Source organism: Mirounga angustirostris, unplaced genomic scaffold (genome assembly GCF_029215605.1).
Source record: "Mirounga angustirostris isolate CCGP_5_RB_7025 unplaced genomic scaffold, mMirAng1.0.hap1 SCAF_7, whole genome shotgun sequence".
In the NCBI taxonomy this organism is placed as follows: Eukaryota; Metazoa; Chordata; class Mammalia; order Carnivora; family Phocidae; genus Mirounga; species Mirounga angustirostris.
Window position 1 is genome coordinate 35,179,538 of NW_026991715.1, and position 14,117 is coordinate 35,193,654.

Consider the following 14,117-nt stretch of genomic DNA (forward strand, 5'->3'; position numbering starts at 1 on the left):
AGAGGATCTTAAGCAGACTCTGCACTCAGTGCGGAGCCTGAAGGGGGTCTGGATATCATGACACTGAGATCATGACCTGAGCCGAAATCAAGAGTTGGAGGCTTAACCAACTGAGCCACCCAAGCACCCCTCCAGGAGAATTTAAAAATAAGCTTTGAAGTTGACTCAAAATTCTATTCTAAACACGCTGGCTATAGGGTTAGCAAGTCTGGAAAGCCATTATGACATACAGACATAATTATTTCAAATACTCTATTCCTAAGCTAGTAAGAAAAAAATTAAAGCATCCTTCAGGTTATTTTTTTTAAAGATTTTATTTATTTATTTGACAGAGAGAGAGAGAGAGATAGCGAGAGCAGGAACACAAGCAGTGGGAGAGGGAGAAGCAGGCTTCCCGTGGAGCAGGGAGCCCGATGTGGGACTCAATCCCAGGACTCTGGAATAATGACCTGAGCCGAAGGCAGCTGCTTAACGACTGAGCCACCAAGGCGCCCCCAGGGTCATATTTTTAACTGTGCATTTGGGAAACTGTCACTTGAAGTTTCTGTCCTGGGGAATAACCATTGGTACTTAGTATTCATAGATATTAAATATGCGTTAATTTGGGAAAAGATAACAGATACTGATGAAGGCTTGTATATCATGATAGGTTACTACTTTTCTCTACCATTAATAATATCACTTGCAAGCTCACTGCATGGATAACTGGGCAGAGTGGGGAAAACGCTGAATTCTACTTTTCTCAAATGAGATAGGACTTTTACATTGGTAGCATTTTATATAACAAAATAGGATAAAATCTTTGCTTATCTTAATGTTTCATCTTAAGAGTTAAAATATCTTGGATTTGCTTCAAAATAATGAGGGGGTACAATATATATGTTGAATGAAGATGGCCTTGTGTTGATCGTTATTGCCATTGGGTGATGAGTATATGAAGATTCAATAATAATACTCTCTACTTTTGAATAAGTTTGAAATTTTTGCATAATAAATTTCTTTAAAACACTACATACAACTGTAAAACTTGAGTAAAACTAAAATTTTGGGCTCTTATATAAGTGCATTTTCAAATAGCAATGTATACATATTCTACATATATAGAGAAAAATATATCATTATATATATATTTCTCTATGTATACAATTGGCCTCCAAGTCCTCTCTATTGCAGTGACAGCCACTGACTAGGATGAGGGGGTCAATGCAGAAGTAAACTACTACTTCAGGAGCACTTCTCAGAGTACAGGGAATTTATAGAAATTTATATAGGAGTTTCGAAGAGCAATATTTATATTCTAGAGATAATCTAGAGAAAAATTGGATTCAAGAGGAAAACATCCTCTGGAATGTGGACTGCGGTACCACACGGGGCCTCTGGGCGCCGCTGTCGGCCAGTACAGGGCAAGTGCTGTCGCCCGGGATTCCTCAGCCTCTAGCCTGGGTTTTCCTGCTCAGTCACCAACACAAACGGAAGGAAACCCGCTCACACACTGAGGCTCCTGGCCGCGCAGGCTTTGCCCAACATACACAGATTTCCAGCTCCGCCTGTCATGGTCGGAATGTTCTTCCAGTGATCCCGTGGATTGCAGTTTCTTCAGCTTTCCGGAAAGACTAGGACCCAGCGAGAACTAGAGCGCGCAATGGGAGGGAGCTGCGTTCAGAGGCGCCCCGCCGGCAGGCTGCAGGTACTGTTTCCCTTCCTGCTACCTTTGTTCTACCCGGCGCTCTGCGAGCCGATCCGCTACTCCATTCCCGAGGAACTGGCCAAGGGCTCGGTGGTGGGGAATCTCGCCAAGGATCTCGGGCTCAGCGTCCTGGATGTGTCGGCTCGGAAGCTGCGAGTTAGCACAGAGAAGCTGCTTTTCAACGTAGATGCGGAGAGCGGGGACTTACTGGTGAAGGACCGAATAGACCGTGAGCAGATATGCAAAGAGAGAAGAAGATGTGAGTTGCAGTTGGAAGCCGTGGTGGAAAATCCTTTAAATATTTTTCATATCATTGTGGTTGTTGAGGATATTAATGACCATGCCCCTCGATTCCATAAAGATGAAATAAATTTAGAAATCAGTGAATCTGTATCCGAAGGTGCACGAATATCCCTTGACCCTGCCACCGACCCCGATATAAACATGAACTCAGTTAAAGATTATCAGATAAATCCTAACCCTTATTTCTCATTAGTGATTAGAGTTAATTCCGATGGTGGTAAATACCCAGAGTTATCTTTGGAGAAGCTCCTAGACCGGGAAGAGCAGCGTTCTCATCGCTTGATACTGACTGCCTTGGACGGGGGAGACCCACCACGAAGTGCCACCACTCGAATAGAAATCTTTGTCAGGGATGCCAATGACAACTTCCCGGTGTTCAGCAAAGATGAATATAGAGTCAGTGTTAGTGAAAATCTGCCCCCCGGATCCTCCGTGTTGCAGGTGACAGCCACTGACAAAGACGAAGGGGTCAATGCAGAAGTAAACTACTACTTCAGGAGTACTGCTCAGAGTACAAGGCACATGTTCTCACTGGATGAGAAGACAGGTATGATTAAGAATAACCAGTCATTGGATTTTGAGGATACAGAAAGATACACCATGGAAGTGGAAGCAAGGGATGGAGGTGGTCTCTCTACCCAATGTAAAGTAATCATAGAAATCCTAGATGAAAACGACAACAACCCCGAAATAATCATCACTTCTCTCTCTGATGAAATTTTGGAGGATACTCTTCCAGGAATGGTGGTGGTTCTCTTCAAAACACGGGACAAGGATTTCGGAGAAAATGGAGAAGTTGTCTGTAACATAAGAAGGGATATTCCTTTCAAGATTTATTCCTCTTCTAAGAATTACTACAAGCTGGTGACATATGGACCCCTAGACCGAGAACAGACTCCGGAATACAATGTCACCATAACAGCCACCGACAGGGGCAAGCCGCCTCTCTCCTCCAGCACTACCATCACCCTGCACATCACCGACGTCAACGACAACGCGCCGGTTTTCCACCAGGCCTCTTACGTGGTTCACGTGGCCGAGAACAACCCTCCAGGCGCCTCTATTGCGCAAGTCAGCGCCTCGGACCCCGACCTGGGGCCCAACGGCCGCGTCTCCTACTCCATCGTGGCCAGCGACCTGGAGCCACGCGCGCTGGCGTCCTACGTGTCCGTGAGCGCGCAGAGCGGGGTGGTGTTCGCGCAGCGCGCCTTCGACCACGAGCAGCTGCGCGCCTTCGAGCTGACCCTGCAGGCGCGCGACCAGGGCTCGCCCGCGCTCCGCGCCAACGTGAGCCTGCGCGTGTTGGTGGGCGACCGCAACGACAACGCGCCCCGGGTGCTGTACCCGGCGCTGGGGCCCGACGGCTCGGCGCTCTTCGACACGGTGCCGCGCGCCGCGCAGCCCGGCTACCTGGTCACCAAGGTGGTGGCGGTGGACGCCGACTCGGGACACAATGCCTGGCTGTCGTACCACGTGCTGCAGGCCAGCGAGCCGGGACTCTTCAGCCTGGGGCTGCGCACGGGCGAGGTGCGCACGGCGCGCGCTTTGGGCGACAGGGACGCGGCCCGCCAGCGCCTGCTGGTCGCTGTGCGGGATGGGGGACAGCCGCCCCTCTCGGCCACAGCCACGCTGCTCCTGGTTTTCGCCGACAGCCTACAAGAAGTGCCGCCAGATGTCAGCGACCGCCCGGCGCCCTCTGACCCCCAGGCTGAGCTGCAGTTTTACCTGGTGGTGGCTTTGGCCCTGATCTCGGTGCTCTTCCTCCTCGCGGTGATTCTGGCGGTTGCCCTGCGCCTGGGACGCTCCTCCAGCCCTGCCTCCTGGAGCTGCTTTCAGCCTGGTCTGTGTGTCAAGTCAGGACCTGTGGTTCCTCCCAACTACAGTGAAGGGACTTTGCCTTATTCCTACAATTTGTGCGTTGCCCATACTGGAAAGACAGAGTTTAATTTTCTAAAGTGCAATGAGCAATTGAGTTCAGGACAAGATATACTGCTTTGTGGTGATTCATCTGGGGCCTTAATTCCACTTCAGGGTGGGCATGATTTGACTGCACATCCTGAGACTCTCACACCGGTGAGTTCCACTTTTGTGTCTTCTGAAATATTCTACTTGTTTCTCTTATTTCAGGCATACTACTGCATTTTTATATATAGAATCGTATTTAGAAAATGTGTAACCAATCACCTTTTTGTCTTCTCAATGTTTACTTTTTGCTGATTATATTTTTCAAGATTTACTTGGTTCATAAGTTGCTCTATAATTCAGAAATAATGTCACTAAATTGGGGGTATCTAGTCAAGTTCAGATTAGCAAAACAGGCAGTGGCTTCTTACCAAATACATTAATAGTTAATTATTCAAATCTGATAAGATTTAAGATGAATTTTCCATATCCTACTTATATGTTTGAGTTTAATAATATTAAGCAATGCATTAAGTATCAAAGCAAGTGCTTGTTTCAAAGAAACATTTATTGCAAATAATATCCTGGGTACATTTAGGTATCTTTCTTTATCTTAATAGTTTAAAAAACTAAGCATTTGAGGGGAGCTGGTGAGCAGATCCCAAGTCTCTGAAATGCTATGAGAAGTTGTAGATGTATGTATTTTCCTTGGATGATGAGTCAGAACTTGTTTTCCATTGCCGAGTTTTCTATGGTCCCCAGAACTTAATACTAACTACCCTAGAAGAGTTTTTCTCTTCTACTTTTGGTTTTTCTGGTTGTTTTCTTATATTTATCTTTTCTTGGAGTTTAAATCGTCTCTTTCCTAATCTTTTTTTTCTTCTACATTGCAAGATAACGAATTTCCAAGAAAGCAAATGAAACGTCATTGCCTTTTGCATGCACTCTGTCTCTGATTGATATAAAACCTTTGAAGACAAAATATAAAATCTTTGAAGAGTTCCATACTTGGGGGGTGTAGTGACATAAACAGTTCTGAACTTGTTCTCTGAATGAAAGATGTGAACCTAGGGGCGCCTGGGTGGCTCAGTCAGTTAAGTATCTGCCTTCAGCTCAGGTCATGATCCCAGTGTCCTGGCTCTTCTCAGCGGGGAGTCTGCTAGTCTCCCTCTCCCTCTGCCCCTCCCCCTACTCATGCTCAATCTCACTCGCTCATTCACTCTCTCTTTCTCAAATAAATAAGTAAAATCTTAAAAAAAAAAAAAAGATGTGGACCTCTCAACTCCTCACCTTTGAGGAGAGAACTGCTTCTGGTTTGATAGGCACATACAATTGAAGATGTGTGAACCACTTTACTTTGGGCTTCCATACAAAATGCCAAAAGAAGAGATTGTGTTGGCATCAATGTTCTGATGAAAACAGGTCATCTGAGTAAATATTTATTTTTTTTAAAAACATACATCACGAGTCTAACTTTGTCTTTAAAATTGTAGCTTGATATTTTTCTTTGCATTACAACACAGGCATGTTGTGTTTCTTTTAGTTTGTGGTTACTTGCTCAATTCATTTAAATAGTCAAATTAACTTCTAATTATATATGCCTATAATAAACATTTTTTCAAAAAATTTACAAAGGCTCAATAAAACTATTTTAGAAAGAAGAATATTTTGAAGACCTTTTCCACAATATTAATGCTAAACAAATTTAATTAATTGGTTAATTAGTTAAAGCTAAAATAAAAATTATAAGTGAATTACAAGGGATATATCTCATATAGTTTCTAAATGAATGTCTACTAAACATAATGGGAGGGATGCCTGGGTGGCTCAGCCGTTTAGCGTCTGCCTTTGGCTCAGGTCATGATCCCAGGGTCCTGGGATCGAGCCCCACATCGGGTTCCTTGCTCGGCAGGGAAGACTGCTTCTTCCTCTCCCACTCCCCCTGCGTGTGTTCCCTCTCTCGCTCTCTCTCTCTGTCAAAAAATAAATAAAAATCTTAAAAAAAAATAAACAACAAAAACCTATTAAAAAATAAACATAATGGGACCATTTCAGCCAAAATTTCAAATAAGATTGTAAGACTTTTCTGAATATAGCTAGAAGCTTATAAGAAATAGACTAGACATTACTTAACCTTTAAAAAAATTTTTTTTAATTTTATTTATTTATTTGGCAGAGAGAGGGAACACAAGCAGGGGGAGTGGGAGAGGGAGAAGCAGGCTTCCCGCTGAGCAGGGAGCCTGATGTGGGGCTTGATCCCAGGACTCTGGGATCATGACCTGAGCCGAAGGCAGACGCTTAACGCTTAACGACTGAGCCACCCAGGCGCCCCCATTACTTAACCTTTTAAAGTGGGTACGTTTCTAGTGAAAAAATAAGTGTTACAGATGTGTACTTGACCAGTTATTTTCATGTAATATTTTATAGTACTTTCATTCCATTTATCCTACTCAGTAAGAAACCTACAAATAGTTGGCTTAAGGGATATCAGTTGAGAAACCAAAGAAGTATTGTAAAATAAAATAAAATATCCAACAAAGAGTAGCGTTTGTTGTCCATTGCATACACAGTGGGTGCAGTAACTTCTGAGGACTCTGAGCGCCGCTGTTCGCCTGCTAGGAGAGAAACGCAGCCCGCGCTCAATCCGGATTCTCAGGGCTCTGACTACGCAAATCTCCTCAGTTCCTACGAACCGGCTGCAGAGCTGCAGCAAAACTCACTCCAGAATTTAAGGTGCCTAGGCTACCGAGGCTCCCTGAAGCCAGGGAAAGAGAAAGGAATCGGTCAAAACACACAACGTGCCCAGGGAGTATTTGGCGAGAATTCCTTGACTAGACAACAATGGCTGCTAAAACGAACCGCTCCAACCGCACCGCGCTGGTTCTGCTCTGTCTTGTTCTCGGTCTGTCATGGGAGGCTCAAGCCCGGCAGATCCGCTATTCCGTTCCTGAGGAGCTGGAGAAAGGCTCTTTCGTGGGCAACATTTCCAAGGATCTGGGGCTGGAGCCCCGGGAGCTGGCGGAACGTGGAGTCCGCATTGTCTCCAGAGGTCGGACGCAGCTTTTCGCTCTGAACCCGCGAAGCGGCAGCTTGGTCACCGCAGGCAGGATAGACCGGGAGGAGCTCTGCGCTCAGAGCGCGCCGTGTCTGGTGAGTTTTAACATTCTTGTGGAAGATAGGGTGAAACTTTTTGGGATCGAAATAGAAGTAACTGATATCAACGATAATGCCCCAAAATTCCAAGCAGAAAATGTAGATGTAAAAATTAATGAAAATGTTGCTCCAGGGATGCGATTTCCTCTCCTGGAAGCTGTTGATCCGGATGTGGGTGTGAACTCCCTCCAAAGCTACCAGCTTAGCTCCAATAAGCACTTCTCCTTAGCAGTTCAGACTCATGCCTATGGAGTCAAATACCCAGAGCTGGTGCTGGAACATGCCCTGGATCGGGAGGAACAGGCAGTGCACCACCTTGTCCTCACTGCCTTGGACGGGGGCGACCCTCTCCTATCCGGTACGGTTCTCATCAGTGTGACTGTCTTCGATGCAAATGACAACGCACCGGTCTTCACATTGCCAGAATATCATGTGAGAGTTCTAGAGAACTTGCCTGTGGGCACACAGCTGCTGACAGTCACTGCCACAGACAGGGATGAAGGAGCCAATGGAGAAGTAACATATTCGTTCCGAAAATCACCTGACACGCAATTGTTGAAATTCCAACTAAACAAAAATACTGGGGAAATAAAATTATCAGCAAATCTAGATTATGAAGAAACAGATTTCTATGAATTAGAAATACAAGCGGAAGATGGCGGAGCATATCTTGCAATGGCAAAAGTATTGATTACAGTAGAAGATGTAAATGACAATAGTCCAGAGGTGACCATCACATCTCTGTTTAGTCCCCTGATGGAAGACTCACCTCTTGGGACTGTTATAGCCCTTTTAAACGTGCATGATCCAGACTCTGGGCAGAATGGACAGGTCACCTGTTCCATATCAGAGAATCTACCATTTAAGTTAGAAAAATCCATCGACAGTTATTATAGACTGGTGACACACAGAACCCTTGACAGGGAACAGGTATTCTCTTACAATATTACAGTGACGGCCACAGATGGAGGAAATCCACCCCTATTAATGGAAACTCACTTCACCCTGCACGTGGCAGATATTAATGATAACCCACCCACCTTTTCCCACATCTCCTACTTCACCTATATCCTGGAGAACAACCCTAGAGGTGCCTCCATCTTCTCAGTGACTGCACATGACCCGGACAGCCACGAGAATGCTCAGGTTATTTACTCCCTAGCTGAAGACACTTTCCAGGAAGCACCTCTATCCTCCTACATCTCCATAAACTCTGACACAGGAGTCCTGTATGCACTTCGATCCTTTGACTACGAACAGTTTCGTGATCTACAGATTCAGGTGATTGCCACTGACAGTGGGGACCCACCACTTAGCAGCAATGTGTCACTGAGTATATTCGTGCTGGACCAGAATGACAACACACCAGAGATCCTGTACCCCGCCCTCCCCACCGACGGTTCCACAGGTGTGGAGCTGGCGCCCCGCTCCGCAGAGCCCGGCTACCTGGTCACCAAGGTGGTGGCGGTGGACAGAGACTCGGGCCAGAACGCCTGGCTGTCCTACCGCCTGCTCAAGGCGAGCGAGCCAGGGCTCTTCGCGGTGGGGCTGCACACGGGCGAGGTGCGCACGGCGCGGGCCCTGCTGGACAGAGACGCGCTCAAGCAGAGCCTGGTGGTGGCGGTGCAGGACCACGGCCAGCCCCCTCTCTCGGCCACCGTCACGCTCACCGTGGCCGTGGCCGACAACATCCCGGACGTCCTGGCCGACCTGGGCAGCATCAGGACCCCCGCCGACCCGGACGATTCGGACCTCACGCTGTATCTGGTGGTGGCGGTGGCGGCAGTCTCGTGCGTCTTCCTGGCCTTTGTCATCGTGCTGCTGGCGCTCAGGCTGAGGCGCTGGCACGCGTCGCGTCTGCTCCAGGCTTCCGGAGGCGGGCTGGTGGGCGTGCCGGCCTCGCACTTTGTGGGCGTGGACGGGGTGCGGGCTTTCCTGCAGACCTATTCCCACGAGGTCTCCCTGACCGCGGACTCGCGGGAGAGTCACGTGATCTTCCCCCAGCCCAACTACGCGGACACGCTCATCAGCCAGGAGAGCTGTGGGAAAAAGGATCCTTTGTCTTTGTTAGATGATTCGAAGCTTCCTGTAGAAGATACCCCTTTGGTTCCAGTGAGTTCTAGTTTTCCTCTCCTTCTTTTAAGAATTATAATTGGCATTACTTTTAGGTTTACAGCATAATGATAGAAAATGCCGATCTTTATTGTTTCACTTCTCCGTTTTAATGTTATTTGTTTCTTGCTAAAACAATGAAGAGTAGAACTTGATGGTTATTGAGATTGGTATGTTTTTATTTTCTGGTCAATATTCACCTAATCCCAATGAAGGCCAATGTCACAGACTGTTATGATTTGCCTTGCAGAACCTTCTATTTTATAGTTTTGTTGAATACAATATGACAGTTCCTGAGAGGATTTCCATACAGAAGTGTCTTTCAATTTATGTGCACTTCTCTTGGCCACGTGTTGAAATCCTAGCCCCTTAGGCAACCCTAGCTCTTGTTTTGAAGGCGGGTCTGGTAAGAATTGGTGAATATCAGAAACAAATGCATTAGCTTCACTGGAAACAATGCCAATACAAGGCCCCTCAATGTTGTTGGAGAAGAACAACACCACTTCTCAACACCTTTGTGGTTTTATTTTTCAAACTATACCTTGTAGCGACAATTACAGTTGAATATGCGTCCTGGAGAGATTTGAATTTTTCATTAATATTTTATTAACATTTGATAACACCGTGTGCTTAAATTTTTCCATCATTGGTAAAAATGCAGCATCCTTTTTGATTGTGATTCTAATTGCATACTGTTATGTGAAAGACATAGCATTTTAATTTGACTTTCCTTGCTCAATATGGATTCTAGAGAACCTACAGAAGGTTAAATGAAGCAAATTTGGGGTTCTGCTGTCACCATTTTTTGTTAAATTCTCCGATCTCTAAGGCTGAAAAAATATAGACTGGGGAGACAGATTTGTACATGTTCCCAAGAAGAGCAGCGAAAGATGTGTGCCAACAATATTTCAGTGGCTCTTCAATGTAGAAGAAAGAAGACTGACCTGAATATCTGAAAACTCTGAAATTAAAAGTCACAATAAACTTAAAGTCAAGAAAGAAATATCACTTCTGTGGGAGATCTGAATATAAGCAGAGAAGTACACAAAATTATTCTAAACAAATGATCAGTAGCGTTACTAATGAGCCCATTTAGTGATGATGGTGATGTATTTGGTTTGATATCTTACTTTTATCTTATTTTATTTATTTATTTGACAGAGAGAGATAGTGAGAGCAGGAACACAAGCGGGGGGAGTGCGAGAGGGAGAAGCAGGCTTCCTGCCAAGCAGGGAGCCTGATGCGGGGCTCGATGCCAGAACCCTGGGATCATGACCTGAGCCAAAGGCAGACACTTAACACACCCAGGCACCCCTGATATCTTACTTTTAACTTATTACTAATATTCTTGTAAACTAATATGGTAGCATAAAGTCAAAGAATGTCCTACTGTGTCTCAAAATACTTATGAGACCATGACATGTCATCCAACATTTGTTGAACAATAGGTCTGTGGAAGGAGAGCACATCCTTTTGGGTTGTAGTTATTAGCTTACATCATGGACACAGACATTTTAAATTTCTGGCTTTGGGAGAGTCAAAATTATTATGCATCTATCAGAAATAATTTTATTGTTCTGAAAAACCCAGGTTTTTTTTAAAAAAAAAAAAACTTTTGACATGGTAGCTATTGTAACCAAGTGTTTTAAAATATTATTACATCAAAGCAGTACAGAACACTCTAGATGATTGTAATGAATATGGAAATGACTGCCTTCTAGTTCCTCAATATGGAGGATGGATTAATACTTTCTTGCTAAATATAAGCTAGGATTGAAGATGAAAAAGTTTTTTGCTTATCTTCAGTACTAGCCTTTGTGGATAATTACTTTTAAAAGGAACAACAATGATTGCCTCTGGATGGAAGAACTGGATAGCAACGAGCCATGGGATAGAAGACCTACTTTCCTCTCTATATTCTTCTGTGCTTTTTTGAATTTTGAAAAATCATTTTACCTGTTCAAATTTTATGTAAATTTTTAACATATAAAACATATGATAGTTTTGACCATGTGAAACATGTTTCATGATGAAAATGAAATCAATGAGAAAGAAGATTCAATATTTTAGCTGATATCATCTAACATTTAAAAAAAAGATTTCCTGGGGCGCCTGACTGGCTCAGTCGGTAGAACATGCAACTCTTGATCTTGGGTTTGTGGGTTCGAGCCCACGTCACGTGAAGAGATTACTTAAAATATTTTTAAAAATTAAAAATAAAAAGATTTCCTGAAATAGAGGAAAACTATATTGCGGTTCCACACAAAGCCTCTGGGCGCCGCTGTCGGCCAGTACAGGGCGAGTGCTGTCGCCCGGGATTCCTCAGCCTCTAGCCTGGGTTTTCCTGTGCAGGCAACAACATAAAGAGAAAGAACCCGCTTCCACACCGGGTTCCGGGCTGCGCAGACTTTCCCCAGCACACAAAGATTCCCAGCCCCAAGACTGGAGGGTCTGTATGCTCTGGGCCGAATGCTACCAGTGTGATAGCGTGCACTTTCTCCAGCTCGAGAGACTGGGACCCAGCGAGAACTATAGCGCGCAATGGGAGGAAGCTGCGTTCAGAGGCGCCCCGCCGGCAGGCTGCAGGTACTGTTTCCCTTCCTGCTACCTTTGTTCTACCCGGCGCTCTGCGAGCCGATCCGCTACTCCATTCCCGAGGAACTGGCCAAGGGCTCGGTGGTGGGGAATCTCGCCAAGGATCTCGGGCTCAGCGTCCTGGATGTGTCGGCTCGGAAGCTGCGAGTTAGCACAGAGAAGCTGCTTTTCAACGTAGATGCGGAGAGCGGGGACTTACTGGTGAAGGACCGAATAGACCGTGAGCAGATATGCAAAGAGAGAAGAAGATGTGAGTTGCAGTTGGAAGCCGTGGTGGAAAATCCTTTAAATATTTTTCATATCATTGTGGTTGTTGAGGATATTAATGACCATGCCCCTCGATTCCATAAAGATGAAATAAATTTAGAAATCAGTGAATCTGTCACCCTGGGGACTGGAACAGTTCTTGAGTCTGCAGAAGACCCTGATATTAGCATGAATTCACTGAGCAAATACCAATTAAGTCCTAATGAGTATTTCTCCTTGGTGGTGAAAGACAGTCCTGATGGTAGCAAATATCCAGAATTAGTACTGAAGAAGACCCTGGACCGAGAAACACAAAGCTCTCATCATCTGGTGCTGACAGCCTTAGATAGCGGGGATCCACCACGAAGCAGCACAGCTCAAATCCAAATCCTGGTGGTTGATGCCAATGATAACCCCCCAGTGTTCAGCCGAGATATGTACAGGGTCAGTCTTCGGGAAAGCGTGCCCCCTGGCACTTTGGTGGTGAAGGTGAGCGCCACTGACCGAGATGAAGGCTTCAATGCTGAGATCACCTACTCATTCCTTGGTGTAGCTAATAAAGCCCAGCACGTGTTCTCTCTGGATTCTGCTACAGGAAACATTATGACACATCAACCCTTGGATTTTGAAGAAGTAGAAAGATATACCATGGATGTAGAAGCCAAAGACCGAGGATCCCTCTCTACACAGTGTAAAGTAATCATAGAAGTTCTAGACGAAAATGACAACAACCCTGAAATAATCATCACTTCTCTCTCTGATCAGATTTTGGAGGATTCCCATCCAGGAATGGTTGTGGCTCTCTTCAAAACACAGGACCAGGATTCTGGGGAAAATGGAGAAGTCACATGTAATTTAAGCAGAGATACTCCATTTAAGATTCATTCTTCATCTAATAATTACTACAAGCTGGTGACAGATGAACCCTTAGACCGAGAACAGACTCCGGAATACAATGTCACCATAACAGCCACCGACAGGGGCAAGCCGCCTCTCTCCTCCAGCACTACCATCACCCTGCACATCACCGACGTCAACGACAACGCGCCGGTTTTCCACCAGGCCTCTTACGTGGTTCACGTGGCCGAGAACAATCCCCCAGGCGCCTCTATTGCGCAAGTCAGCGCCTCCGACCCCGACCTGGGGCCCAACGGCCGCGTCTCCTACTCCATCGTGGCCAGCGACCTGGAGCCACGCGCGCTGGCGTCCTACGTGTCCGTGAGCGCGCAGAGCGGGGTGGTGTTCGCGCAGCGCGCCTTCGACCACGAGCAGCTGCGCGCCTTCGAGTTGACCCTGCAGGCGCGCGACCAGGGCTCGCCCGCGCTCCGCGCCAACGTGAGCCTGCGCGTGTTGGTGGGCGACCGCAACGACAACGCGCCCCGGGTGCTGTACCCGGCGCTGGGGCCCGACGGCTCGGCGCTCTTCGACACGGTGCCGCGCGCCGCGCAGCCCGGCTACCTGGTCACCAAGGTGGTGGCGGTGGACGCCGACTCGGGACACAATGCCTGGCTGTCGTACCACGTGCTGCAGGCCAGCGAGCCGGGACTCTTCAGCCTGGGGCTGCGCACGGGCGAGGTGCGCACGGCGCGCGCTTTGGGCGACAGGGACGCGGCCCGCCAGCGCCTGCTGGTCGCTGTGCGGGATGGGGGACAGCCGCCCCTCTCGGCCACAGCCACGCTGCTCCTGGTTTTCGCCGACAGCCTACAAGAAGTGCTGCCAGATGTCAGCGACCGCCCGGCGCCCTCTGACCCCCAGGCTGAGCTGCAGTTTTACCTGGTGGTGGCTTTGGCTTTGATTTCGGTGCTCTTCTTCCTCGCATTGACTCTGGCCATTGCCCTGCGCCTGCGAAGCTCTTCCAGCCCCACCGCAAGGGGTTGCTTTGGGTCTGCTCTCTGCTCCAAGTCTGGACCCGAGATTCCCCCTAACTACAGTGAGGGAACATTGCCCTATGCCTATAATTTATGTGTGCCAGGGGATCAAACTCATCCGGAATTTAATTTTCTCACATCTGTTGATCATTTTCCAGCCACACAAGATATTCTTAACAAAGATAGCCCTTCGGGGCTATTGGCTAGCATTTTAATTCCTAACGTTGAAGCAGATAAGACTTTTAAACAGG

General features: G+C 46.8%; 1 protein-coding gene across 16 annotated transcripts in view; it reads left to right on the forward strand.

Moving 5' to 3' along the window:
* The window catches only part of LOC123857349 (protocadherin gamma-C4), a 283,181-nt gene that overhangs the window by 174,800 nt on the left and 94,264 nt on the right, over nt 1–14,117 (forward strand). Inside the window, exon 1 of one of the 16 annotated variants that reach the window (XM_064596030.1) lies at nt 25–4,063. The exons of 13 other annotated variants lie outside the window; for them this stretch is intronic. In XM_064596030.1, the coding sequence (XP_064452100.1) occupies nt 1,643–4,063 (2,421 nt within the window). In that variant the 5' untranslated portion in view covers nt 25–1,642. 2 more of the 16 variants (XM_064596026.1, XM_064596036.1) reach the window with 2 other exon arrangements.